The sequence below is a fragment of the Hippocampus guttulatus genome, chromosome 5 (genome assembly GCF_054856545.1).
Source record: "Hippocampus guttulatus isolate MCC_2025c chromosome 5, RoL_Hgut_1.0, whole genome shotgun sequence".
In the NCBI taxonomy this organism is placed as follows: domain Eukaryota; kingdom Metazoa; phylum Chordata; class Actinopteri; order Syngnathiformes; family Syngnathidae; genus Hippocampus; species Hippocampus guttulatus.
This window is the reverse complement of record NC_141265.1, coordinates 1,124,456-1,150,504: the sequence shown is the minus strand read 5'-3', so window position 1 is coordinate 1,150,504 and position 26,049 is coordinate 1,124,456. Positions and strand designations below refer to the sequence as shown.

General features: G+C 47.8%; 2 protein-coding genes across 4 annotated transcripts in view; both read left to right on the top strand.

The window, feature by feature from the left end:
* Window positions 1–26,049, top strand: part of LOC147204582 (uncharacterized) — a 57,781-nt gene that overhangs the window by 29,388 nt on the left and 2,344 nt on the right. The window contains exons 12-50 of one of the 3 annotated variants that reach the window (XM_086112284.1): window positions 8,012–8,055; window positions 8,147–8,222; window positions 9,704–9,778; window positions 9,950–10,169; window positions 10,246–10,473; window positions 11,262–11,403; window positions 11,475–11,644; window positions 12,021–12,136; window positions 12,220–12,383; window positions 12,670–12,823; window positions 13,332–13,400; window positions 13,686–13,775; window positions 14,135–14,275; window positions 14,393–14,601; window positions 14,823–14,908; window positions 15,018–15,053; window positions 16,471–16,597; window positions 16,686–16,782; window positions 17,576–17,719; window positions 18,207–18,284; window positions 18,383–18,460; window positions 18,838–18,858; window positions 19,706–19,735; window positions 19,850–19,897; window positions 20,009–20,038; window positions 20,173–20,199; window positions 20,336–20,350; window positions 20,522–20,542; window positions 20,645–20,662; window positions 21,415–21,441; window positions 21,770–21,858; window positions 21,985–22,122; window positions 22,210–22,333; window positions 23,505–23,549; window positions 23,621–23,707; window positions 24,714–24,861; window positions 24,945–25,001; window positions 25,361–25,441; window positions 25,524–25,683. In XM_086112284.1, the coding sequence (XP_085968410.1) occupies window positions 8,012–8,055; window positions 8,147–8,222; window positions 9,704–9,778; window positions 9,950–10,169; window positions 10,246–10,473; window positions 11,262–11,403; window positions 11,475–11,644; window positions 12,021–12,136; window positions 12,220–12,383; window positions 12,670–12,823; window positions 13,332–13,400; window positions 13,686–13,775; window positions 14,135–14,275; window positions 14,393–14,601; window positions 14,823–14,908; window positions 15,018–15,053; window positions 16,471–16,597; window positions 16,686–16,782; window positions 17,576–17,719; window positions 18,207–18,284; window positions 18,383–18,460; window positions 18,838–18,858; window positions 19,706–19,735; window positions 19,850–19,897; window positions 20,009–20,038; window positions 20,173–20,199; window positions 20,336–20,350; window positions 20,522–20,542; window positions 20,645–20,662; window positions 21,415–21,441; window positions 21,770–21,858; window positions 21,985–22,122; window positions 22,210–22,333; window positions 23,505–23,549; window positions 23,621–23,707; window positions 24,714–24,861; window positions 24,945–25,001; window positions 25,361–25,441; window positions 25,524–25,683 (3,710 nt within the window). Of the gene's footprint in view, window positions 1–3,338; window positions 3,477–8,011; window positions 8,056–8,146; window positions 8,223–9,703; window positions 9,779–9,949; window positions 10,170–10,245; window positions 10,474–11,261; window positions 11,404–11,474; window positions 11,645–12,020; window positions 12,137–12,219; window positions 12,384–12,669; window positions 12,824–13,331; window positions 13,401–13,685; window positions 13,776–14,134; window positions 14,276–14,392; window positions 14,602–14,822; window positions 14,909–15,017; window positions 15,054–16,470; window positions 16,598–16,685; window positions 16,783–17,575; window positions 17,720–18,206; window positions 18,285–18,382; window positions 18,461–18,837; window positions 18,859–19,705; window positions 19,736–19,849; window positions 19,898–20,008; window positions 20,039–20,172; window positions 20,200–20,335; window positions 20,351–20,521; window positions 20,543–20,644; window positions 20,663–21,414; window positions 21,442–21,769; window positions 21,859–21,984; window positions 22,123–22,209; window positions 22,334–23,504; window positions 23,550–23,620; window positions 23,708–24,713; window positions 24,862–24,944; window positions 25,002–25,360; window positions 25,442–25,523; window positions 25,684–26,049 lie in introns of those variants that run through there. The other 2 variants (XM_086112286.1, XR_015101016.1) reach the window with 2 other exon arrangements.
* On the top strand, window positions 4,272–7,957 carry LOC147204583 (uncharacterized). Its single transcript, XM_086112287.1, has 2 exons — window positions 4,272–5,687; window positions 6,585–7,957. The coding sequence occupies exons 1-2, from the start codon at window positions 5,045–5,047 to the stop codon at window positions 6,680–6,682; spliced, it is 741 nt and encodes a 246-aa protein (XP_085968413.1). The 5' UTR covers window positions 4,272–5,044; the 3' UTR covers window positions 6,683–7,957.

Sequence of the window (26,049 nt, the reverse complement as noted above, 5' to 3'; positions counted from 1 at the left end):
AAATAACTGAAACTTCCTGGCACTTGAGATTCTCCGTCTTGAGTTCATGGAACTTAATGGTTCCAGTCCAATATGTGTCGACTCAAAAGTTCCCGGACCACTTAAAAGTCCTACCGTCCCAGCAAGGCCTTTTTTGGTCCCTGATGAACTTCTCTGGAACCAGATAATAATTCTCATGAGGGCCGACCAATTAAAATTGATTTCTTTGGAGGCCGATTCATATAATCGTCAGAATAAAATTCCGATAACCGTTAAATTGGCCGATGGATTCAAAAAAATATATCATTCTGTCCATCCGTTATCTGAACCGCTGCCAGCTTGTATTTTATTTTATTTATTTTGGTGAGAGGAAGCTAAAGCCGCTAGCGCCAGCAGGCTAACTGCTTGTCATTCACTTGAGTGGCGCCAAGAGGGAAGAGAAGGCTGATTGGATTACACTTCCCAGAATGCACTCTTGACGGACACGCCTTGAGTGCGCGTGTGTGTGCGTGTGTGCGTGTGTGCGTGTGTGTGTGTGTGTGTGTGTGGTGGTGATGCTAACTCAATTAGCTTGCGTGGGACAACCAGGCTAATGAAGGCGGCAGACATGACTCAGTCCCATATTCGTGTGTGTGTTGGTGTGCTGTTTTTGTCCAAGTTGTGACATGTGTGTGCGTGTGTGTGTGTGTTTCTAACCCACTGTAAAGGCTCCTGGCGCACTCAAAGGTTTCAAGTCCCAATCAAGGATCAACTTAAAACTCCCGTTAAACTCTGGCTGTGGTCACTCCACCATGACGTGTGTGCCCATTTCAGCACTCTGCCACTTTTTTTGGTTCCACCTCTGCCACGATTTGTGATCTTTCACTAAATTCCCCTCAACTAATCCCTTATTTCTTGTCATCTCGGAGATGTAGCGGCTCCCCAATGGCGTGCAGTTGTCACCGAGGGCTGTTTTTGTCTCAATTGAAGGTGAGCAGAGGACGTTTTCTTATTGACGCCGGGCCTCTCTTCATTCGCGTTCTTTTCTTTATTGCCTCCAACAGAAGGAGAAAAAAAAAAGTCAGATTGATGGCTAGCGGCCGCGCTGTCTTAAAGCTCCCCCATCGATCGTCTCGACGTGAAACGGTCGCATGAGCAAGGCCGCCGTTTAGTGCCGATCAATAATGTCTTCGGAAGGAGGAAATCGTGGGTAGAGGCAAATCGGAGTGTCAGTTGCGATTCGTTTGAGTGTCAGAATGTTGCCCTCGCCGCGCCCCCTCACAGCCGCAATTTTTCTACATGAAGAAACGGAAACGTGACGAGAGCGTGACAGGCTAACAGGCTGGTAATGCCGCCACATGTCAAAACGGAGCGCTTTTGTTGTCACTCAAAGCTGCAAATGAAACGTCAATTGACCGATGGATTTCTAGGTCTATATGTTGGGGGGGGGGGGGGGGGAGAAGTCAAATGCATCTGAAGATCCTATTTGTTTTGCAATCTTGAAAGGGCCTGGCCCCACCTTCCTCCTCGGAGCTCCTCCGCCCCTGCCCAGTGCCTCTGGTCTGCGGACCGGACACTAGTCGAGGTGCCGAGAACCAAGCGGAGGCTCCAAGGGAATGGAGCCTTTTCTGTTGCCGCTCCCTCTCTTTGGAATGAAGGTTAGGCGACCCCCCCTCGCACTGCCCGTCTTTCAAACTGGTCTTCAAACTCATTTTTAGTCTGTCTTTTGACTCCGCATGACACTTAATTTTTAGTTGGTTTATTTTTTTTGTGCTTTCTATCGTCTTTGTTGTTCTTTGTTTGTTGTTTGTAGGAATTTTTTTTTGCTCCATGTCGAGCACTTTGTTGACAACGGGGGTTGTTTTCAACTGCGAATGCAATCGAGTTGAGTTGAGAAACCGTGCAACGTCCTCCTGCTGTTGCCAAAGATCAGTCGAGAACGGGCTACTCCGCTTTGAAAATGACAAGCAGCGAATGATTTCAACGCGTTTCAAACCACCTGCGCCCCGGCCCAAAAAACAGTCATCACATAGCTTCGCTTCTCTGCTAGTGCTAATGTCATCCATTGGAAAAGGAGCCAAAGTGAAGTGGCCGCTGAGTGCGCATCCTAAAGTTAAGAGCGATTCCCAGAGAGACCAAAACGCCTTCAGCGCCAGACGCAGCAAATTGAAAAATGACCAAATGTGGAACATCAAAGGGGAGCGTCGAGTGTCGAGATGAAAATGTATTTCAACGGGAATCAAAGTTAGCCTGAAGCTAACGCCAGTCAGCACATTAAGGCACTTTATGGATCTGTTTAAACGATGTCAAAGTGCTTTGACGTGAAAAGCGCCGCCGAACCCTTGAAGCGAGAAAAGTGTGGCTGTCGCCACGGCGCATTAGGTAGAGTGCGTGAACTTTTTAAATGAAATGAGTTCTCTTGGAATAAAACTGTTGGTTATGTTTCTTATCAGCTTGGAAGCATTTGCTTTCGCTTCTCTTTTGAAGGCGGCGCGTCAAGGATTTGCGTATGTTGGAACAACCACTGGTGTGATTTACCTTCGCCCCCTTTTTTTTTTTTTTTTTTTGACAGCGAAGGACTTCCACGACGCTGACGTCCAATCAATGTGTCAGTCAATGAAGATAATAAAAGAGTATTATGCTAGGACCGTGAGTCAACAGTCGCGTAAAAAGACGTGACATATTCCCAATATTCCCTCCTTGGGTGTCATTGCCACGTTCGGGAGCTTTCAACAATCGTCATGAAACGGAATAAAATGCATTTATGCATGCATTTAATTGAAGAAGAGTCGCCAGCTAGTCGATTGTAAATTTAAACTCGATGGTCGTGTGTGTTCGTGCCTCTGTGAGCGAGCAAGCTACTTCCCGGTTTGTGGTACACTCAATGACATTTGACTGTTTGTTAGTTACTAGGCCATTTCCTAATTTTCATGGTACAAAGGTTGGAAAAACGTGAGAAAAGGGTGAACCACCAAATGTCGGCCATTTTGTAAACTGGAGGTCTGCTTATTGCTTTGCTGAAAACGCCGTCGGTCTTTACAAATTGATGATTTGTCACTGCTTAACATTTTTCGGTGATCTGGAATCATTTTGGTTGACATTTGTGACTAACGTGACCAAATCCACGGCACGTTTTCGCATAATCATGACAGGAGAAGACCTTGTCTAGTGCATGACACGCGTCTGCGTATACTTGGCACAAATTGCTCAAATTTGAAAGGAAGTTCATCTGGATCATCATTCCTCAAATGTCTCAATCCTTCTTGTTTGTTTTGTTGAAGTCTTTACATACAAAATACAATATTTTACATGATGATATGAATATGAAAATGTTCACTAAATATTCCAACGTTTTGTCTTTTTTTTAAAAAAAATTTTAGCCCAATTGCATCATGCTGACTTGTCGGGATATCGAGCGTACCTCCTGCAGGTATAATTAGCGGAAAAATGATAGCCGCCTTTTGACAATGCGCGGAACACCATAAGGAACATGTTCTCCAGGAATCGCTCCGGTGGGCCACATGGAGCCAGCGTGCCCCCTAAGGGAGGCACCAAGACTAAGAAACGAGCCCCCAACCCCAAGGTAGCCCTGGTCATCCGGGGCAAAATCCACCGCTTGCTGCAAGGGTCCGTGGATCCCCAGCATTATGATGAGGAGGAAGCTGATCAGGAAAAATGCGCCAAGGGTCACAGACAGCTCTATCCAAAAACAGCACCGGGGGATGAAGCCAGCTCTTCGGCCGTCATGTCAAAAGGACACGCGGGACCATCAGGGCCACCACGTGTGGGTGAAGTCGAGCTGACTCGGGAAGGGTGTTTGCGTATGCCCTGCACTCTGCAGCGCAAAAGCGGCAAATCCCACACCAATCGGAAGCGGATCTCCTTCGAGGGTTTGCTCCCGTTGTCTCCGGAGCTGCCGCCCACCACTGCCCTCCTCTCTGGTACCGCCGGACCGGACCAGAACGGCATCTCGGTCGCTTCCCCCCGTGCTCGACCCAAGAGACCTTACTCTGCCGGGGACACCTTGGATTATGACTTCACCGCGCCTCTTCCGGGACCATCGGCGGCACGGGAGGAGGAAGGGCGTCTGGGCGAGGAGGAGTCAAGTGCCATCATTGATCACATTCTCAAAGAGCTGAGGGGTATCAACAAGATCCAGGAGGAGATCTCAGACCTCAGGGATTACCTCACCTCGGTGAAGGGCTCTGTGGAGGAGGTGTCGTCCTGCGTGGATGCTGTTTTGCTGGAAATTGAGGGTATTCGCTCCAGTGGGAAGGGGGAGAGGGGTCAAGGGGCGCGGGGTGGTACCTGGTCCGGTGCGGCACGCACAGATGGGCCCTCCGCTGGTAGGAGACCGACTAGTGCGTACGGCAGTTTAGGGAGCGCAGCACCAAAGTCCAAACGTTTCCCCGACGACCGAGGGGAATTGCGACGACCGAGGGGGAAGGACTACTCGGTATCTCCAATTGCAGGAGCAGTGAATCATCAGGACCCCGAGGAACTTGAGGATACTTCGGACCTCAGCTCAGACATCCCAGAAGGTGCATTTGCCAGAAAGCTGAGCTTTGGACAAGACTGCTTGAGCACCACTTCTTTGTCTTCTCAAAGCTCTAAATCCGAGTCGGATTTGGAGAGACCTACCGATCAGGCCAAAGATCACTGGGCGACCGCCACACTACCGCAGGAAGCTGCTGGTGAGCGTCTTTGGAACCGGGGACCTTCCTACCTGCAGGATCGTAAGTCAGAGGCTTCATATGACGAAGTACTTGGTTGTGATCACGAGTTCACCAGAATTTCCTCAGATTATGCCTTGGTTGGACCCCGGCAACATTACTCTAACTCGCCAGCCAGGAGATCCTCACTTCGGGAGGACTGGCAAACACGGAGATCAAAATCGCAGCCGGGATTTCACACAAACCTCGGAGATTGCAACGCAGATTGTCCCCACCCTAAAGGTTCTGGTTACCATTCCTTTGATGGACATTACGGATACTCCAATGGGTTCGACTATGAACAAACAAACAATCAGGTTGAAAGCCATTATGGAACTTATTTGCCATACGAAGACTCGACAGCAGGGACGTGGATGTCGCAGGAGAAACCCTTTGTGCCAGAGACTGAAAAGAGACTCCCTCAACCTGGTCGGGAAGATCCCCATATGGGCTTCAACGTCAGGCGTATAAGTCGAGCGGTTTCCGACTTTAGTTCTGCTTTGCGTGGAGCGCTGCGCAAACTTGAGGTCCCCCCCGACCGGGATCTGGAAGATGCTACGGACTTTGACATATCCACACTTTCCGACATGCCTCTGAAATCTTTTAGCTGGGACCTTGTGAGCCAAAACATTCCCCTTGAAGTGTCTGAAGAATTTGCAGCCACCAGTCAGCATTACCCAAGTTTGGAGCTGGTGGCCTACCCTGAGTCCGAGTGCACCATTATACCAGATCACGCAGCCGTTCCTGAGGAGTGGCCTCGGGAGCAAAACAGCAAGAGTCAGCTGTCTCAAGGCACCACCACTGAATCCTTGTCGGTTGCGGACCTGGAGGAACAAGGTGAAAACGTGGACGTCAAGTCAGGCCTCCAAGCCGAGGAGCAAAACTTTGATATAAACCAGATGGACGAACGCAAGCTAAAATGCGTCAGGACTTTCCAGCAGATCTTACGAGAGAAGCGGGAGAGGAGGCGCAATCTGTCCAGTGTGTCCACCTCCTCTCGGGAGGGCTTTGAAGCAGGTAGTATAAACTCCAACTCATCTGCGATCCAAGTGAGGAAAATTTAGCGCGTTGTGCTGGAAATGTGGGAAAATTAAGCTCCCGTGACCTGTTTCACTTAGCAACAGGAAATTTGGTAGGCACGTCTGTCGTGAGTAGACCCCCTAAGAAATGTCAAGAAGTCATGCCCGAAAAGTCCCAGGAAGCAGCCATCTCAATGTGAATCGGAACAGTTCCAAGGTCTTTCAAAGTTGTACTTGACCATGAGATTTCTTTCAAATGGAGCCATTGAAGCCAGTTTCATTTCGCAACATGAAATGCGGTAGGCTTGTCTCGTATGAGTACACCTACAAAAATGTCTTAGGAAGCAATTCATTGTTCGATTACTCCCAAATTTCCAAGTATGCCCTCTAGCCAAAGCGATGATACGATTGAAAATCCGAATATCAGTGTTGGGGGTGTTCTTTACCCAAATGAGCCCCACTATGATGTCACAATTCTGCAAAATTGAGGAAGACTTGCTTACAGGCACGTTTAAACATTTTTGGTCAAATTCTTAAATTCTTGACTAGTTTTTTCTTTTTTTACATTTCAAAGCACCTTTGTGGAGTATGGCCATGAAACGCTTAGCGCTAATATCAATTTGACGCTGTCTTTCTTCTCGCCTGCGCTAAAGCCAAGATCCCCCCCCCACGAAGGTCATCCATCACCTACCAATTGCCGGCCCTCTTCTCCAGCTGCGGCGGCCATTTGCTGAATTAGAACCGATGAATTATCTCTCCGGGAACAGGGAGATATCTTTTTTTTTTTAAATAGCCCGGTGGACATGCTAATGAACGCTGATGAGCTCAGTCAGCTGTTCGCGCTTCAGCTTAAGCACGTGTTTACACTTTGCTCTGTCTTGTGCTGTCTTTGCAGGTGGAAGTCAAGATGGAGCTCAGGTTTCTGACCGTGTGGTTTTTCTGCCTCCCGACATTACTAACATTACATCCCCTCAAGATCTTGTTCATGTGTAATTTGATGGAATGTTTCTTTGATAGCCGGTTGCATTCCAACTGTTGCATCATCTTGCCAGATTGATGGCAACATCAGCGTCGATGTGTTGTGTCGGACCTGCTGAGCATGTGCTGTCGAGGCCCTGTTGAAAGTCCTCTCCGTTTCTTTGTCGTGATTATTTTGAACAGTTCATCCATCCATTTTCTTAAGTCACCCAAATGAAAAAGGTTTTTGTTTCAACCCCTGGAATTTTTTGAACATTTTGACCAAAAAAAAAAAAAAGAAGAAATCAATTCAGACCAAATTAGTTTAATTCAGCAGTATGAAACTCGGGAGACATGTTTAGCTGGAGTAGAGCCACAAAAGCCTGCAAGTCTGCCGCTGTGGTTCAAAGTGAATCTGTTGGCCACTTTCAGTGGTGCTTCAGAGACAAACTCTTCCTAGAGAGAGCGTTTGATCATCTAAATCCCACGGCCAGCTTCGGTGAGAAACATGAAATTTGGTTGGCACGTTTATCATGTGGCTGCCTGGTGGTCGACTGGTTAGTGAGCACAGTGCAGTGGTGCAAGGTTCGATTCTGGCCTCCCTCTGTAGAGTTTGCATGTTCTCCCCGTGCCTGGGTGGGTTTTTATCCGGGTACTTTGGTTTCCTCCCACATTCCAAAAACATGGTTGGCAGGTTAATGGAACACTCGAAACTGTCCCGAGGATGGTTGTTTGTCGGTGTGTGCCCTGCGATTGTCTGGCAACCAGTTCAGGGTGTCCCCGCCTACTGCCCGGGAGAGGCTCCGGCATGCCCTTGTGATGATGAAGCGGATTAGAAAATGGATGGATGATGGATGGATGGATATTTATCATCAGTAGACCTGAAAAAAAGGTTTGAAATCGTCTATTATGACAGGAAGTGAAAATGTTGGCATTTTTTGTCAGTGGTCCTAAAAATAGGAATTCTTCCCAGAGAGTTTTTTTGAAAATCCAGCCACCGCAGTTTTACTTAATCTAGAAAATTGGGTAGCATAAAAAAGCCATAAGAAGCCATGGCCATAAAGACACAAAGTCTGCCATTTTGGTTTGAAGATTTTGTCCTATTGCTTCCAAATGGAAGTAAAAAATCGAATCGATAGAGAGATGCCACTGAAATGGTCCTTTTCTTTGTCGCAACCTGTCGGAGTGACGCCTTCATAGCATGCTGAGCTGAAAGTCAACCGAGCCGCCTCGATCCCGACTCACTTCCATGTGCATGCTCCTTGTGGCGTCCGTAACACCCCCCCCCCCCCCGCCCCCCCGAAAGGTGCCCGTGCCAGTCATCTGCCTTGAAATCTGTGACGATGGTTTGATTTTGTGTTTCAGAGCCAAGATGGCGACCCCGGCAGGCAGCCGTGGGCCAAACCAGGGTCGGTGAACGCCTCGTAGTTTCCGATTGGGAATATCGAACAATATAACCTGTTTTTATATTGAGCTGTGCATTTGTGTTTTGGTGTGTAGGGAAAACACACCGTTTGGCATTGACAGCACGCCGGACCTCCAAAAGCGGAGGCCCATTCCCCTCGTTAGTGAAGTGGTGAGTTGTTTTTTTTTTTGTTGTTGCAAAAATAACAATCATTTTCCAATATACTGTAAAAGAAAGAGAAACCCCAAAAGAAAAAAAAAGTGGGAGCAAATTGGAAGAGAGGCTATTTTGAAAAATCTGCATAAAATACCATAAAAACGTGCAAGCCATTTTTTTTGCGACTTGCTCATGTGCAACCTTTGATTGTCTTCCTCCTCCTCCTCCTCCTCTTTTTGCTTCCAGGCTATGGTGAGTAAAGCACACAAACAGAAGTTGTGTTTTGAATGATGTGGGACGAGCTCGCACATTATTATTATTTTGTGCCTCCTTTTGATTTCTGACATATTCAGCGTCGAGACGCCCACACCTTTGCTCTCTCGGAATATATGCTTCTTGCAAACAAAATGAAATCTCAAAGTCATTACAGGGAGTCCTTGCTCTTATCTTGAAGGAGATTTCCCCACTGTTGACTCACGGCAAGAGCCGCTTTCCAGTTGTTTACGCAAGAGCATGTTATCACCGCTGCAGCTCGGCCTGGTATTTTGGCCGTTTTTCAAGTTTTGCTATTCTTTGTGAGATGCCGAAAAAAATTGCTTCCTGTCCCTCTATGGACCGCTTCCTAGTTTTGTGACACCTTATTATTATTATTATTTACCCCGTGACTGCCGTAGCCAATATTTTGACAGTTTCAAAATCTTGTCCGACATCCACGGCAATCACGGCCTGTCACGTTTGCCCATCCGCGTCGGGCTCACGCCAATCCCATTTTGTCCATGACGGCCTGAAACGTGACTGCCGTGGCCGCCGCGATCAACATTAGCATTCGATGACGTTCTATGAGTGTTTCCCTTCAACAAGGCAACCTGGCGTTATTTATAAAGCGTATTTTATACAGAAGCGAGGTTACATAATTCAAAGTGCAACATCTAAATGCGTTTTAAAATGTGCCTGTCCCAAAATGGGTTGCCCGATTTCAGATTTTTTTTTAGACGATGCTGCTCAATTGAAGGTCAAGTTGATGTCGACTCGTCGCTGATGATGTCAGAGGTTTTTTTTCAGGATTCGTTCATTTGAACAAATTACCGTATTTTCCGCACTAAAAGGTGCACTGGATTATGAGTCGCACCCTCAACGAATGGCCTAATTTGTAATTTTTTTCATATATAGGACGCACTGGATTTAAAGGTGCAATCTACAATGCATCCACTAGATGGAGCTACGCTCCTTCCGTTCGACTCGAGAGGCGTTCATGACCGCCTCTGAAAAACGTAAATTAACGATTACTTCAATAAAACTAGGAAAATTGAAAATAATACATCAAAACAGAAAATCAAACGAGGAAATCACAAAATAAATAATTAGTGACCAGTCGACATCACACTTTGTACCGTAGTAAAGTCGCCCAGTCAACTAGTGTGTCCAACCCCGAATGTTCAACCGTTGGCCGTTGATTGAGAACAGAAGAACCTCATCATCCTGACTTTTCTTTCTAGACCATGATCCAGTCCAGGAAAGCTGGGCTGTGCCACACGTTGGCGACGCGGACCTCCCTCAATGACCAAGAGCTTGTGAGTCAAGTTGCCCAGTTGTGTCGGGATGTCGTACAAAGCACGAGTACCACAAAAGATCTGCCGTCTCTTTGGATTGCTGACGCAACGGATGCAAATGAACAAACATCCCTGCCGATGAGTTCCGCTGCGTCCGCGTTTCACTGGCACCCGTTCGGTGTTTCCCAACAGAAGTGCCACGTGTACAAGAAAACGCTTCAGGCTCTCATCTACCCTATCTCCTGCACCACGCCGCACAACTTTGAGGTGTGGACCGCCACCACGCCCACCTACTGCTACGAGTGCGAAGGGCTGCTGTGGGGCATCGCCCGGCAGGGCATGCGCTGCGCCGAGTGCGGCGTCAAAGTCCACGAGAAGTGCCAGGAGCTGCTCAACGCCGACTGCCTGCAGCGTGAGCGGAAAAGAGCTTCTGTCGCCGGAATCCGATCCAAGGGTTCACATGGACCCTTTCCCGCCGTCTTCCTCAGGAGCCGCCGAGAAGAGCTCCAAGACGGGAGCGGAGGACCGCACGCAGCACATCATCATGGCCATGAAGGACAGGATGAAGATACGCGAGAGGAACAAGCCGGAGATCTTTGAGGAGATCCGCCGAGTGTTCAACATGTCCAGGACGCTCCACGGCCAGCACATGAAGAACATCAAGCAGAACATCCTCGACGGGACCTCCAAGTGGTCGGCCAAGATCACCATCAATGGTACGTTCTAGTCCTGCTCGACATCACTGCGCCGCATGGTTGTCACTGTACTCCACACAAAAGTTGGGAATATAGTTTTGGGCTTTCGGGAGAAAATTTAGGATGGGTTGCAAAATGCCCGACCTAACAGCCAGCCTCTAGACCAGGGCCTCGGGCTTGTGTGGCCACTTTAGAGTTCCCCGTTGTTGGCCATGAGTGCTGGCACATCACAAAGAGAAACAGGGAACATGTTTTCACAATGTACCTTTTTCCAAGTCTGACTTAACAGCAAAGCTTGTGGACCAGCGGTTCAGACTAGTGCAGGGTGACAAAAGGGAGCCCCAATTAAAAAAAACAAAAACAAAAACAAAAACAAAAGAAAAACCTCAGTGCAGATGATCTCCTGGCCGTTGTAATTTGTGAGCGCTGATGCACATCTCTGCACAGATAACCAAGCCAACTTTACCTCACTGCAAACCCGCCGCCTCCCGCGCATCCAGGGTGCCACTGTTACCACGGCAACCTGGCACGTGGCAGCGTGCAGTGGCAGTGGTTGTTGCCGTGGCAACCGTCACACCTTGTCTCTGTGCTCCATCAAAGGCGGAAACATCATTCGGACTCTTGTTTCCCCCCCCCCCCCCCCCCCCTCACGCTGAGATCTTCATCAATGCTTGATTGAAGCTGAAATAGTTGCACAAGGTTGCTCAGGAAGTCGTCGCATTCATTTTATTTTGTTACGTCCGAAGTTAGTCACGAGAGTGTGTGCCTGGTGTGTTGAAATGCAATGTGTTCTTCCTCTGGTGCGTCAGTTGTGAGCGCGCAGGGTCTCCAGGCCAAGGACCGGACCGGTTCCAGTGACCCGTACGTCACCATCCAAGTGGGCAAGACCAAGAAGAGGACAAAAACCATCTATGGCAACTTGAACCCGGTCTGGGAGGAGAAATTCAGCTTGTAAGTTCCCTTTTCTATTCCTCACCGGCGATTTATTTGTTTCATTTTTAACCCTGCGCCATCTTTTCCAGTCAGTGCCACAACTCGTCGGACCGCGTGAAACTGCGCGTGTGGGACGAGGACGACGACATCAAGTCACGGGTGAAGCAGCGGCTCAAGAGGGAGTCGGACGACTTCCTGGGCCAGAGCATCATCGAGGTCCGCACGCTCAGCGGCGAGATGGACGTCTGGTACCACCTGGGTACGGATGCCGCGCCGTGGCAGGACATCGTTGTCGACATGCGACACCGCCCGACAGAGTCCCGCCCGGGATGTTTTGTTTTTTTGCAGTCGATGCTAAAGTGATGATGGCCGACGTCAGTTAATTGATGACATCGGCGATATTTTATTTTTGTTATTTTTGATTGATTGATTAATTTTTTTTTAATCCATCCACCACAGGTAGTTTTCATCCGTAACTTGAGCTTTTTTAGACATGTCCATCAGAACAGTCTCAAGAAACCATTCCGGAATCTGCCATTTTGGCTTCGCCGAAGCCTTCGCGGCCTCACTCGACATTTTTTTGGGGGGCGAGGGGGTATGTTTGTTTATTTTTCTGCATTTTTTTGCGTTTGCAGAAAAGCGAACTGACAAGTCGGCGGTGTCGGGGGCCATTCGCCTTCAGATCAGCGTGGAGATCGAAGGTGAAGAAAAGGTGGCCCCGTACCATGTGCAGTACACCTGTCTCCACGAGGTAAGGCGCTCGCTCGCTTGCTCGCCGGTTGGGGTGCTCGATGGAACAGTACCAAAGGGGCCACTTGCGCTGCGGTCCGCTAGAACATCTTCCACTTGGTGACGGACGTGGAGGGCGGCGGCGCGGTCAAGTTCCCGGCGGCTCAGGGCGACGACGCCTGGAAGGTTTACTTTGACGAGGTGCAGCAGGAAGTGGCGGATGAGTTCGCCGCGAGATACGGCGTTGAGCCCATCTACCAGGCCATGACGTAAGGCTACCGTCAGTCGTTCGCGTTACATTGCCGAGGTTCTGAAAGGGAAATGACCAATACGGGGCCAATTCCAGTCTTGGTGAAAATAGTGTCAGGTTGAAAAAACGAATTATTATTTTTTTGAACACACACTTAAGTGGCAGCAACACATGCACGCAGAGTAGACAATACTCACAGGCATGTATTCTTTATCCTCTGCGAAAACTTGTGACCACTTTGTAAGTCAAGGCACTGCTGTACTTGACAATCTACTTATTTTCCGCGCGTGTGTGTGTCCGGTCAGCCACTTCTCGTGCCTGTCGTCCAAGTACATGCTGTCGGGCGTGCCGTCCGTGATGAGCACGCTGTTGGCCAACATCAACGCCTTCTACGCGCACCCCAGCGCCACCACCACCAACGTCGCCGCACCGGACAGGTTCACCGCCTCCAATTTCGGGGTGAGTGACATGACCATCAAAAATTGGAAATTGGACCATGGAAAATTCAGCCCCCGAAGCCAGTTTCTCTTGACACGATGTCGTTTTGTAAATGCGTCAAATGTGAGTAGACCCATAAAAAATTCTCAAAAAGACACCGATTTAGTTTTTCGGCTCAAGACCGATGGACCTTACTTATCCATCGCGGGCCTCATGTTGTGTGGTGCACGTAGGCCCGCAAAGAGGAAATATTTCAAGAGTTTGGCAGATTAGCTGGTCGGTGTTGCCAGGTAATGTCGCCATCGCGATTGTTTGATGCTGACATGAAACGAAAGGGGAAAGCCTCGCCAGCTTGTCGCTAAGCAACCGGCTTGTCTTTGGCCGCCCTATCAAAAGTGACGCGATAGTTAACGTTAACATTACAAAAATACTGACTTCAAATTTATTTCTTGCAGATGATGGGGAGGGGGGTGGGGGGGATTGTCCTTCGGACTAACATTTTGGTATTTTTCTCCCCCCTTCCTAACAGAGGGATCGTTTTGTCAAGCTTTTGGATCAGCTGCACAACTCGCTGAGGATTGACCTCTCCGCGTACCGAGTGAGTTCGCAGACAACAAGACGATGGACTTGGGAAAAAGTAGACGCGCTATAAAACCAATAAAATGACTTTTTAGGAAGGGTTTACACTCATAATAAGCGAGAAACATTGCTGTCAAAAATGATTTAAGAAATCGGATTCCAATCAATCATAAAAGAAGGTATGTCCTCTTTTGTTCTGTTTCTTAAAGCCATGTCGGGTTTTTTTTCCCCACATGTTCGAATAAGAAAACAAAACTTTGTAAAAGGGATTCCATTGAAAGTGGGCGTGCGCGTGTGTCCTCAGAACAACTTTCCGGCCAGCTGCAAGCCACGCCTGCAAGATCTCAAGTCCACGGTGGACCTCCTCACCAGCATCACCTTCTTCAGGATGAAGGTACAAAGCCGACGGCACTCGCCGCACTCCTTTTCTTCAGGCCGATTCACTCATTTCCTCGACAGCGTTGCCTTGACTTACAAATCAAATTGATCCCCCGCTGAACTTTGCAACTCAAGTGACTTGTATATATATCGCTATGTTTTCCCCTTTGGAATGTATTGAAAATCCATCGCGGTAGTGATCAACATCAGGAAATGCAGTCAGTTTACGTTAGCGGCGGGCTCCTCGAGAGTGTTTTCACTTTTATTCGCGGGTGAGACCGTTTGTCCCATTCGATCGATGACCTTTTCATCGGAACAATTTGACTTTGAGAACCTCGCCGATGGGATTGATACAGTCATGTCCATGCGGTCCAGGTCCTGGAGCTGCAGAGCCCGCCCCGGGCGTCTTCGGTGGTCCGCGATTGCGTCAAGGCCTGCCTCAACTCCACCTATGAGTACATCTTCAACAACTGCCTGGAGCTCTTCGAACGCCAGTTCCAAACCGCCGCCCCCGCCGTCAGTAAACACCTTATCCCCCGCGCACTGTTTATTTTGCGAGCATGTCAAATTATAAACAACAGGCCTTTTGGAATGGAGAATTCACAGTCCGTCGGTTGATTTTTCCTCTTGCAGCCTGAGCCAGAAAAGAAGGGAAAGATGGAGGGTGAAGATGAGGAGGAAGAGGAAGAAGAAGAGGAGAAAGACGAGAAGAAAAAGGAGAGCCAGCCTCCAGAGGAACAAGGCCCGAGCATCCAGAATCTTGACTTCTGGCCCAAACTCATCACACTGATCGTGTCCATCATCGAGGAGGACAAGAATTCCTACACGGCCATCATCAACCAGTCAGTCTTCCTTCTTCTTGCTTTTGAACTCTTGTTTTGATCAAGTCGCCCGTCGTCGACTTTTTAACTTGCATCATCGGTGACGATGCATCCAAATGAAATTCCAGTGGGCGAAACTTGTCTTGAGCATTTAAGACTTGCCAGGAAAGGCTGCCTATTGCAAAAAAAAAAAATTGCCTTGAATGAGCCAGCATAACACAACTCATGTGCACCCCCTTCAGGTTTCCTCAGGAACTGAACGTGGGAAAAGTCAGCGCCGAGGTGATGTGGACGCTATTCGCTCAGGATGTCAAGTATGCTCTGGAGGGTAAGATTTGATGCGCGCGTTTTTCGTATCTGTGCGCTCGTTCTATTTTTGTGTGTTTGTTTTTGCTCAGTCTTGTTCTTTTCTTTGCTAATCTGTGATCTCTCTCCAGTTTTGGCTAAAGGCGGTTGCTATCGCGGGAGCGTAGGTGAGCGCTGCTTGTTAGCATTGTTAGCATATTAGCCGTCACTAGCCGTGAGTGTCTAGAATGTATTCCGTTTCGTCGAATTTTTTTCCACTGTCATATCAGCGTAAAAAGAAGTTCATCACAATTAATATTCAACTTGAAAACCATTGTCCATCTTTAAGCCTACCAGCTGTTAGCATGAAGTCAATTCTCATTTGAAATCATGCCCAACCAAAAGACGCCGCGAAGTTGTTGTTGCTCAACAGTTGTGCTTCAGGACCTCGATTTGTGTCTCACTTTGTCATATCAAATGCAAGTCAAAGATCCCAACCCAGGGAGACGCAGGGGACCTCCCACCCCCGAGCCAGGACCTCCCCATCGGGAATTTCGGAAGAATATTGTTTCATATACAGTATAATATTATTTTCAAACATGATAAAATGTTCCCAAACGGCCGCGGCGTTTCCAGGCCGGTCGTCGGCATCGCGGCCGGGTGACAAGCCCGCCAGCACTCCTCGGTCGCCGATCGTTTTTCGCCACGTGACCGCCGCACCCGTCACGATGTCACCGTCGCTTCGATGGCTCTTAATAACGCAGGCTCGTGTTGGTGTGTTCGAGGCTGCGTTTGGATCGCAGCAATCCATCATGGGAGCGCTTTCGCTGCGTCACCGCTTTCTCCATCAAGTTTATCATCACCATCCTCCTCCTCCTTTTCATCTCTGCTGTCATTGTTTTTTTTTGTTTTCTTTTTGTTATTGTTTTTGCCGTTCTGTCGCCATGGCAGCAACAGCTCCCGGCACCTTCCGCATCCGCAGAATAGACTTCCACGATGCGGAATGGAGATTTCGGAAATATTGCACATCGTAGTTGTTAGATCAAAGGATGATTACCTTTGTGCCTAAAAAGAAAGGAACGGGGGGGGAGATTGCTGGTAAGTATGGAAAGGGGGGTTGCTAGTACAAAGGTAGGTTTAGGAAAGGAGATTTGCGTGTACATTTAAGGAAAAAAAAAGGTTGCTGGTATGTTAAGGAGGACTTGGTTGCTGGTAAGTCAAGTCCAAGTAGCATTGCTGGCCAATTCAGGGTTAGCCGGTTCACTGTGGAAAGAGGCGATTGCTGGTAAGTGAAGGGAATGTTGGGTGTTGCTGGTCAACGAAGAAAAGGCGCTTCACTGGTGAGTTTAGGAAAGGACTTGCAGGTCATCTTCCAATCAGATTGTTGGTAAATTTTGGAAAGCAACTGGTAAGTTCGAACAAGCGGTGTTGCTGGTGGAGTCGGGAAAATGGAATTACTGGTCAATTTTAGGAAGGGGGTTTCTGCCACATCTATTCTGCTGGTCAATTTCGGTGGGTGGAATTGCTGGTAAATGTGTTCAGGAAAGGTATTTGCTGGTATATTTTGCACGTGAGATAAGTTTGCTGTCAACTTGTCTTCCCCAGAGCACGATCGTCATCGTCTGTGCAAGCCTTCCGATTACATGAATCTTCACTTCAAGGTCAAGTGGCTCCACAACGAGTACGCCTCGGATCTCGCCGCCTTCGCCGACGCCGTTCCCGAGTATCCTTCGTAAGACGCCGTCTTCCCCCATGCCGTGGCTCCGTCACACCTCCGCCCGCAACGCCGCCCGCGTCCCACGGCCTGTTGTGGTCTCCAGGTGGTTCCAGCCCTTCGTCCTGGCCTGGCTGGCCGAGAATGAAGACGTTTCCATGGAGTTTATGCACGGGGCGCTGGAGAGGGACAAGAGGGAAGGAGTGAGTCCAAACACATAAAAGTTGTTGCTTTCCCAGACATACCAGTAATCTCCCATTTTCTAAACTTACCAGCGGTCTCCTCTCCAAAGCATACCAGCAACTCCCCCTTTGCTAATCTTTCCATTGTAAAAGTACAGCCCGCACGACATGAACTAAATTTACTAGCAGCATCAATTCTAAAGCAGACCAAGAATCTTTCTTCTGCGAAAGTCCCATTCCTGAAATGATCCTGCTTTTCTAAGTCTGGCAACAATCTTTGCCGAACATCCCAGCAATCTCTGATTCCGAAAGTTACCAATCGCCCCTTTTCCAAAATTTGTCAACAATCCCTCTGTTCCTTCATTTACCACCAATCACTTTTCCCAAATCTGTTAGTGACCGCCCTTTCCTGAACCGACATTCCCAAACTGACCGGCAATGCCTCTTTTCCTAAACTTACCAGCAATCGCCCTTTCCTAAACTTGACGATTTACCAGCTACCACTAAATTTACCAGCAATGTCCCTTTCCTTCGCCGTTCTTTCCTAAACCTCGCGGCTTCCCCCGTTTCTAACTTTACCAACGATTCCACTCAGCTGACCAGCAATTACCCTAATCCCTAAATTTAGCAACAATCTCCCCATTTCCTAACCTTGCTAGCAAAGAAAAGGCATGAGTTGAAACCGCTTTAACAGTGTCCGTCAAAGTCGACTCTCCCCAGGTTGCCAGATTTTTTAAAAGTAATTTCTTTTCTTCTTTGTCTTCTTCTTCTTTTTCTACCTCTCCCCCTGTTGTTTATTTTTGCGGCTCCCCAGTTCCAATCGACATCGGAGCACGCGTTGTTCTCCTGCTCGGTGGTGGACATTTTCACGCAGCTCAACCAAAGCTTCGGAATCATCCGCAAGCTGGACTGTCCCGACCCCGCCGTGCTGGCTCACTACAACAGACGATTCGCTAAGGTGACGTCGGGAGCTGAGAGGATGATTGCCATCCCAGATTGTCGCATCTCAATTTATCGTCGCGGTTGTCGGATGAAGAGATTAGCGTGATCACGGCTGTTAGCTCAAAGGGAAATTACCGTCGTTAAAGTTGTAACATCGCATTTTTCAGATCAGAAATTAGTTTGAATAATATTATTGTCGTTTATTGTCAATATTAGATCAAACTTATCATCTCGGTTCAACGTGATTGTTAGAGCAAATGATTATCGTTGTCGTTAGGTTAACTCAACCGCATGTGTTACTGTGATCCGAGATGTATCGTTCGATCAAATAAATATCATTGTAGGTGTCAAATCAAAAGATGAGAGTTCTCCGATATGAAAGAAAGGACTTTGATGTTCTCACGATGCCCCGCCGCGCTTCTCGCGCGACGCGGCCGCTCGCCGTGCTAACGTCGTGAGCTAAAAGTGATTTTGGGGTGTGCGCTTGTTGTCGTTTTGTTTAGACCATCAGCAAAGTGCTGCTGCAGTACTGCGCCCTGCTGGCCAAAAACTTTCCATCCTACTGCGCCAAGGAGAAGATCGTCAGTACGCGAGTGTCACCGAGAAGTCGACGAGGTCTCGGGAGGAGCGCGCTTCATTTTGTCTCGTTTTTTTTTTTCTTTTCGTGTTGTCGTGTTAGCCGTGCGTGCTGATGAACAACATCCAGCACATGAGAGTCCTTCTGGAGAGGATGTTCGAGTCCATGGGAGCAAAGCAGGTCAGTAACCTGTGGTTGTCCTGCGAGTGTACCAAAGTTCTCCTCCTAATGAGCGTACGAGGAGATGAACCTTCCCCTGGATATCCTTGATATCGAAGGCATCGTAAGGTGGTACGAATAAGCCAAAAGTGGTACGAGCAGTGGGGGAAAAAAAAAATGTACAATCGAGACGCAGCCTATCTCCAAGTGTGCCCGAGTTATTCCACGAGTGTGCGGAGAATTGTCTTTCGGGCAGAGGGTGTACTAGTACGCGGACTCCATGAACTATGGAGTAAATGCCGATCGACGATATGAAGACGGGTGACCACTTTGTGATGCTTTTCAATCTGCTTTGAAGATGTTTCGGACGACTTTCCAGTGTTTTATTTTCTTGGCAGTTTACGGTTGAGGAGGAGAGAGTAAGTTGCTTCTTCGATCCCCACAGCCCAGCCCTCTTTTCCGCTCTTGATCCTTACAATAATCCCTACGTTGCTAAATGTACAACAGTTCCCCTTACTTAATTGACAGCAATCAGCCACTCCCTTCATTGAACAGCATTCCCTGACCCTGAAGTTACTTCTTTCACACTTTTGCAAATTTATCCTCAGTCTCCCCTTTTCCTACATTGACAGCAATCGCCATTAGTAAGAGCCGCAACAATCACTGCTCTCATTAACAACAATACAACTTTCCTGAATTGAGGAACAATCTCCCTTTTGTAAACATCGAGTCATAACCCTGATCTATATTTACAACAATCTACCGTTTCTTAGTTTACTAACGATCCCACTCTCCGAAACTTACCGACAACCCCCCCCCCCTTCCCTAAATTTACCACCAATCTCACTTTCCTAAATGTATCGCAAATCCCCTTTTTACGAAACGTGCTATCCCTCTTACCTTAGCTTGCTAGCAACACCCGTTTCCTCAATTTACCACCAATCTCCCTTTCCTGAATTCAACAGCAATGCTTACTTTCATGAATGGATTAGCAGTATCCCTTTCCTTAACTCAGCAACCTTCCTTTCCCTCATTTGCCAGCAAATTCCACTATTGTGAAACATTCAATTCCCAGCGATTCTCTCTCTCATTTACCAGCAGCCCACTTTTCCTTACCAGAAATCCCCTCTCTTGAATCTACCAGCAATCAGCCCTTTCCTAAACAGCAGTCTACCTTTCCATTACTTGACCAGTACCCCCCACACGCCCATTACATTGACTTTTGTTGTTCGTTTGATGTTGAATATTGTTACTTCTTTGCAAAAGTTGGAGGAAGAGGAGGATTTGGATGACGAGGTGGGTGTATCTGTCGCACGATCACATGACTCCGCCTCCTCTGTAGCCGGGTTCATAGTTCATACGTTTTTTGTTGTTTTTGTTGTTTGTGTTTGCTCAACTCGCGCCCTACAGGCCAACAATGACATTGAAGGCTGTGATGATGATGATGATGATGACGTGGTGGGTATGCTATGCTATGCTAGCTAGATAGTGACACGGCAGACTTTTGAGGTTATTGTTTTGTCTTTTTACTGTTTTTTTTTTTTCTATCGGCTTCTATTTTTGACTCAGTCGAGATGCTCGGACTCAGAAGGCTCGGAGGTCAGTGTCAGCGGTCATATTTAGCATTAGCACGGTTAGCATTGAACAATGTGAAGGGAGAAAACGGGAAGTAGAACTAAATCTGTTATTGTATGTCCCTTCATTGTTTCATCTCTGTTCACGCACACGCTCAGATGGACAACAAGAACAAGGAGGACAAGGTCATAGTGTGTGTGTGTGCGCCTGTGTGCGTGTGTGTGTTGGGTCCTGCGTGCGAGCGCATGCGCGCGTGCTTCTATTGTGAACATTTATGTGAATGTTTTTTTTTTTTGTTTGTTTTTTGTTGTCGTCCAAAAGATTGAAGAGGAAAAGGTGAGCTGCCACAACGAACAAGTAACAAAATAAACAGATTATTTGACGTTTAAATGTTAGATGTTTTTTAAATTATGATTGATATCCTTATTATCCATCGTGCAGTTCAAATAAGATGCATTCATGTCATTCCTCGTTTTTTTTTTTTTTTATCCCCTTGCATTTGTCCAGCTGAAATCTGACAAGGAAAAGGTGTGTTTGTGTGTGTGTTTTGGTATATATTCTCTTATGAACGGTGACATTTCATTTTTTTATGTTTTGTTCTGTTTCTTTCTTATTTTCACTTTTGGACAGTTGCAATCTGAGGAAAAGGTGTGTGTGTCAATGTGTCTGTGTGTGTGTGTGTGTGTGTGTGTGAGAGTTGGCGTGTCGCCACAGATCAATGTGTCTTTGTTTGCATATGTCGAGAATAGCGTAAGTGTGTGCTTTTGTATCTTCTTGAATCAGTTTCTCCGCTTTGTGTGTCGATGGCTGTGTCAAATCGTTCTTAAATTGGGTCTTACATAGTTTTGTGTTCAATGCTTTGTGTACGTGTGTGCGTTGAAATGTGTGTGTGTGTTTTAAGTCTATACAGTTTCTGTGTTTATAGTGTAGTGTGTGCGTGTGCAGGCTTGGGGGGGAACCGGAATCCATGTAGCGACGTTACGTATTCAGAATACAAAAAAAAAAAAAAAAAAGGTTTCTGTTCGAGCTACAGAAGAAAATGACTGATCTGATTGTTTTGGGATTTTCACAATACAAATGTATATTGCAGCAATGTTTATTTTTATTTTGTCTTCATGAGCAGATTTGGTGTGAGAGTAATCTCAAAGTAATTGAATATACTTTAATTATTACTTTAATATTATGGCACTTGGCTCACGTTACTAACTGCATTTTTTAAAACGGGTAGCTAGCAACCGTGCGGGTATCCATACTTGTGAGCAGTGTTGAGCAAGTTACTCCCATAATGTAAACCGTTACGTATGACGAGTTACTCGCATTTGAAAGTAATATGCTGCTTTCCAATGTAACTCGGTAACTGCGGTCAGCGTGAGTGACGCGTGTGCGTTGTGTTGTTTCAGGCCGAGAAGAAAGACAAAGAGAAACAGGTCGGTTGCTTGCCGTTTAGTTTTTCATGTTGTTTTCTTGCGTCGGCGCCTTTCTTCCCGCCTCCTCGTCTTGTTCCTCCCTCGCTTCCTCGGACGCGTCTGGAAAGCAGATTGAAAAGCGTCCGAGGCAGACAAAACACGGCGGCAGACCACCGCAATAAATCCCAGCCGCCATCCAAACTGTCACCCCAAAGGTTCCGGTGTGCGTCGCGCTGTCCAACCCACTCCGGACGACCCTCAACTTTTGCTCAGACTCACCCCCGGGCTGCGTCTCTTCTGTGTGCGTGGGTAATTTTTGGCCAAATGTGTGCGCATTTGTATGTTCCAGTTGGACACGGAAGCGGCGGACATCCTCAACGAGCTACAAATGAAACTCAGCGGCGTACTGGACGACTTCAGTGTTGCCTTTGCCAAGAGGTACACGCTCACGCGCGCACGCACACCATGAAATCAACTAAGTTCTCGCGAGGTCATTTCCACCCTCTGCCGTGTTTTGTTTGTTTCTTCCGGCGCGTGGACGGCGTCTTGCTTGCTCGCCTTCAGCTTGCAGGCGCGCATCAGCGCGTGCATGCGTCAGATGTCGGAGCTGCTGTCCCAGATGAGAGGCCCCCCCAACCCCGACACGGCCGAGGGGGAGGCAGACGCCATGTTGAGGCCGCTCGTGGACTTCCTGGACTCCAAGTACGCCCCCCCCCCCCCCGCCGCCTTCATTCGGCCTTCCCTGACAGCGGCGCGGCCTTCTCACTTTTTGTTTGCACGCGCGTGCAGTCTGAGCGTGTTTGCAGACGTGTGTGAGAAGGCGGTCCTCAAGAAGATCCTGAAGGACTTGTGGAAGGCGGTCCTGAGCGCTCTGGAGAAGAGCATCGTGTTGCCGCAGAGTAACGACAGCTTGGTAACTGAAAAAAAACCCCACTTGAAATCTTGAAATCCCACTCCTTCTCTGAAACCAAAACCCGAGTTTGAAACCTTAATTTGTTACGCTAACCACGTCTTGAAACCCTAATCCGTGTTTCAAACCTGCATTTGAGAAATGAATCCAGTATTGAAACCCTACTCTGAAAACCTTATCCCTGCTTGAAACCCCAATTCGAAACCCTAACACTACCGTAAAACCTTAGTTTGAAACGCTCGCCTGAATTTGAAACCTTAACCCTTGATTACAGTTCCAACCCATTCTTTAAACCCTCATTTGAAAGCTTCACCCCATCTCCAAACCCTAATCCAGGCTATAAATCCTACTTTGAAACATGGTTTGAAGCCTTTCCTTCAAACTCTAACCCTACCTTGAAACCGTAAATTGAAATGGTAACTCCGTTCCGAAACCTCCATTTGAAATGCGAACACAGTCTTCAATTTCTAACCCAGGCCCAAAATGCAATTCGAAACCCGAAATCTTTCTTGAAACCCTCATTTGAAACTTTAAACCTTGTTTGAAATTTGTAACCGTGATGTGGAAGTTTAAGTCTGTCTTGAAACCATAATCCGGGCCGGAAAGCCAAATTCAAAAGGCCAACCCTACCTTGAACCTGTCTTGAAAGCCTAATTTGAAGTCCTCACCCAATCTTGAAACCCCAGTCCTCTCTGGAAAACTGAATTGGAAATTCTAAACAAGGTTTAAAACCCAATTTAAAACCCTAACCCTTCTTTAAAATTACAACCCAGTTTTAAAGTTCCTGTTTGTATCCTTACCCCTTTCCTGAAACCCTCACCCAGGTTCAAAAATTGCAATTTGAAACCATAACCGTAACACAGAAAATCAAAGCCTCCCTTGTTACCCTGAACCAATCTTGAATCCAGGTTTGAATCCCAAACCCTTGTTTGCAAGCCCCAATTTCAAACCCGAAACCCTGACTTGAATCCCTAACTTGTCAGTGTCTCTTCAATACTTCTTGTTAACGTACGCTGCATGCGGTTTGACAGTAGAAGCTCTCTGCTGCCATCTGCTGGGGGCCATTAAAAAAACATTCGCTGTCGGCGGTTTTTACCCTGGGTGGGAAAATGAAAGCAATTCCAAAAAATCAATCAAATCAATCATTTGATCACTGCTGTCGGTGACTTTGCAGGGTGCTCAGATCCTCACTGCCGCCAAAGGACTCTCCAACCTCAAGGTAAGTCCTCTTAAGATGATGGCGACGACGACGGCCACGAAGACGCCGACGACCCTGTGTTTGTGTTTCAGGGCGGCGCCGGCGGAAGCGGCGGCGAGGCCAAAACGCTGACGCCCAAGCAGTGCGCCGTGGTCGACGCGGGCCTGGAGAGTCTCAAGGTAGGCGGAGCCATCCTGTCACATGACCCCCGGGCTTCAAACAAACGGGCGACGTCCAGTCGAGTTGAGGAATTTGAACGCGGGCTGAGGGGAAGCGGTTCAGGGCCGGGTTCGGGTTTCTAACGTGGGTGACGGGCTTCGGTTTTCAAATTGATGCTGGAGTTTCAAACACGGCTTTGGGATTCAGTCCCGCGTTGAACTTTAATGAATGCGGATTCGGGTTTCAAGACAGCATTTGGTTTTGAAAGTCAAGTTGGGGTTTCAAATGAGGGTATCGAGCCAATCTTAAGGTTTCAAATGAGGGTCCTAAAATATTCATAACATTCGAAACCAAACTCTGATTTCTAAGAGCCAGGGTTAGGCTTTTAGAGTAGGGCTGAGATTTTGAGTCAAATTTTCAAGTCTAGGGTTTTGAAGGGGTGGGGGGTTCATTGGTTAGGGTTTCAAGCCTATGTTGGGGTTTCAAATGAGGATTCCAAGTTGTAATTTTGAGGTACTGCTTTCAGTCTGGGTCGTGGCTTTAAAGTATGGTTTGCAGCTTGGTTAAAGGGTTCCAAAATAGGGTTTCAAGTCTGGGCTAGGGGTTAAAAACGGATTTCAAGTCTAAGTATGGTTTTCGAAGCTGTGTTAAGGGTTTAAGTCAACGTTTGGATTTTGTCGGAGGCTTTCAGGCCTGGGTTGGGGTTTCAAATTTGGGTTGCAGTTTTGCATTTCAAACGAGAGTGAGGAGTTCCTCATTTGGTGTCGAGACTGGAATTAGGGTTTTCGGTTGTGGGTTAGGGTTTTGAACTTTCAAGGGCTAACAAGTAGCAGCTAATGCTAAAACGCACAATCAGACTTGTTGTCGTTTTCATGCCGCCATACGCCACTACGCCATCGGTGGCGCGCTCGCCTGACTTTGTGCGGCCAGCGTGGCATCGCTTCCCGCTCGGCGCCGCACTCTTCGCCATAAGCGCCGTCGACATCTTCGGCCGAATATGACTTTTTTTTTTTTCTTCTTTCCCAGCAATATTTCCACGCCGGCGGCAACGGCTTGAAGAAATCTTTTGTGGAGAAAAGTCCCGAGTTGTCTTCCCTGCGTTACGCTTTGTCGCTTTACTCGCAGAGCACCGACGCCCTCATCAGAACTTTTGTCAGCACGCAGCGGGAACAAGGTGACCATGCGCTCGCTCAAGCGCGCGCACGCACACACACACACACACACACAATAAACGTATGTGTGCACGTGTGTCCCTAGTGCACAGCGGCATGGGCATCAGAATCACGGCCAATGAAAAGGTTCGACCCGATCGAGGTGAGCCCTTAAGCCCCGCCCCCCCGAATGATGTCATCTGTCAACGTCGAAACATTTTGCGCACCAGCAAACAAGTTCGGGCTTCACTTTTACAGTCTTCCGTAAAGTATCTGAAAGTAATACTCGAGTAAAAAAGTATCTTACAAAATGCGACTGAGATGGTTATGAAATGATAGTTTCAAGTCGGGGTGAACATTTTGAATTGGGGTTTTGAACATTTTGAATTGGGGTTTCAAAGTAGGGTTTTAAGATGGGGTTTAAGACAAGATTGCGGTTTACAGCCTGGGTTGGGTTTTTAGGTCAAGATCTAGCTTAAACTTTTCGGGTTTCAAATGAGGGTGTGTCCTTTTCTGTTTGAGGTTCGGGAGTGGAGAACCCGATCGGCGAAGTCGTGCTGCAGGTGGACGTCGTCGCCAAGGAACGCAAAGTCAGCGTCAAAGGTGACGGCCGCTCCGTTTCGCATTTAAGAGCGCGACGGTGGCGCTGGGAGACTTACCGAGCGGTCGCCGTGTCGTCCGTCAGTGATCGGCGTCAACGACCTGCGCTGGCAGACGTCAGGAATGTTCCGGCCCTTCGTGGAAGTTTCCCTGCTGGGGCCGGCGCTGGCCGACAAGAAGCGCAAGTTCACCACCAAGTCCAAGAACAACTGCTGGAGCGCCAAGTTCAACGAGAGCTTCCAATAGTCAGTCGCACACGCGTCACCTCACGCATTGAAAAATGGGTCAGGGGTTAAACGCGGTTTGAGTTTGGGTGTGGATGAGGCCTGGGTTGTGCTTTCAAGACGAGGTTAGGGTGCCAAGAGAGAAGGGTGGGATGTCACGAGAGAGTTTAAAACAAGGCTCGCACTTTCTCATTAACGTTTGAAATTAGGGTTTTGAGACACCGCGATAGTTTCAAAGTAGGGTCTCAAGCGTGGCTTTGGGTTTCAAACAGATTTAGGGTGAGAAATGACAGCTTTCGGTCTGAAACAAAGGTTATGGTTCCAAGTTAGGATTTCAAACGAGAGTGAGGAGTTCGTCATTTGGTTTCAAGACTGGAAAGGAGGGTT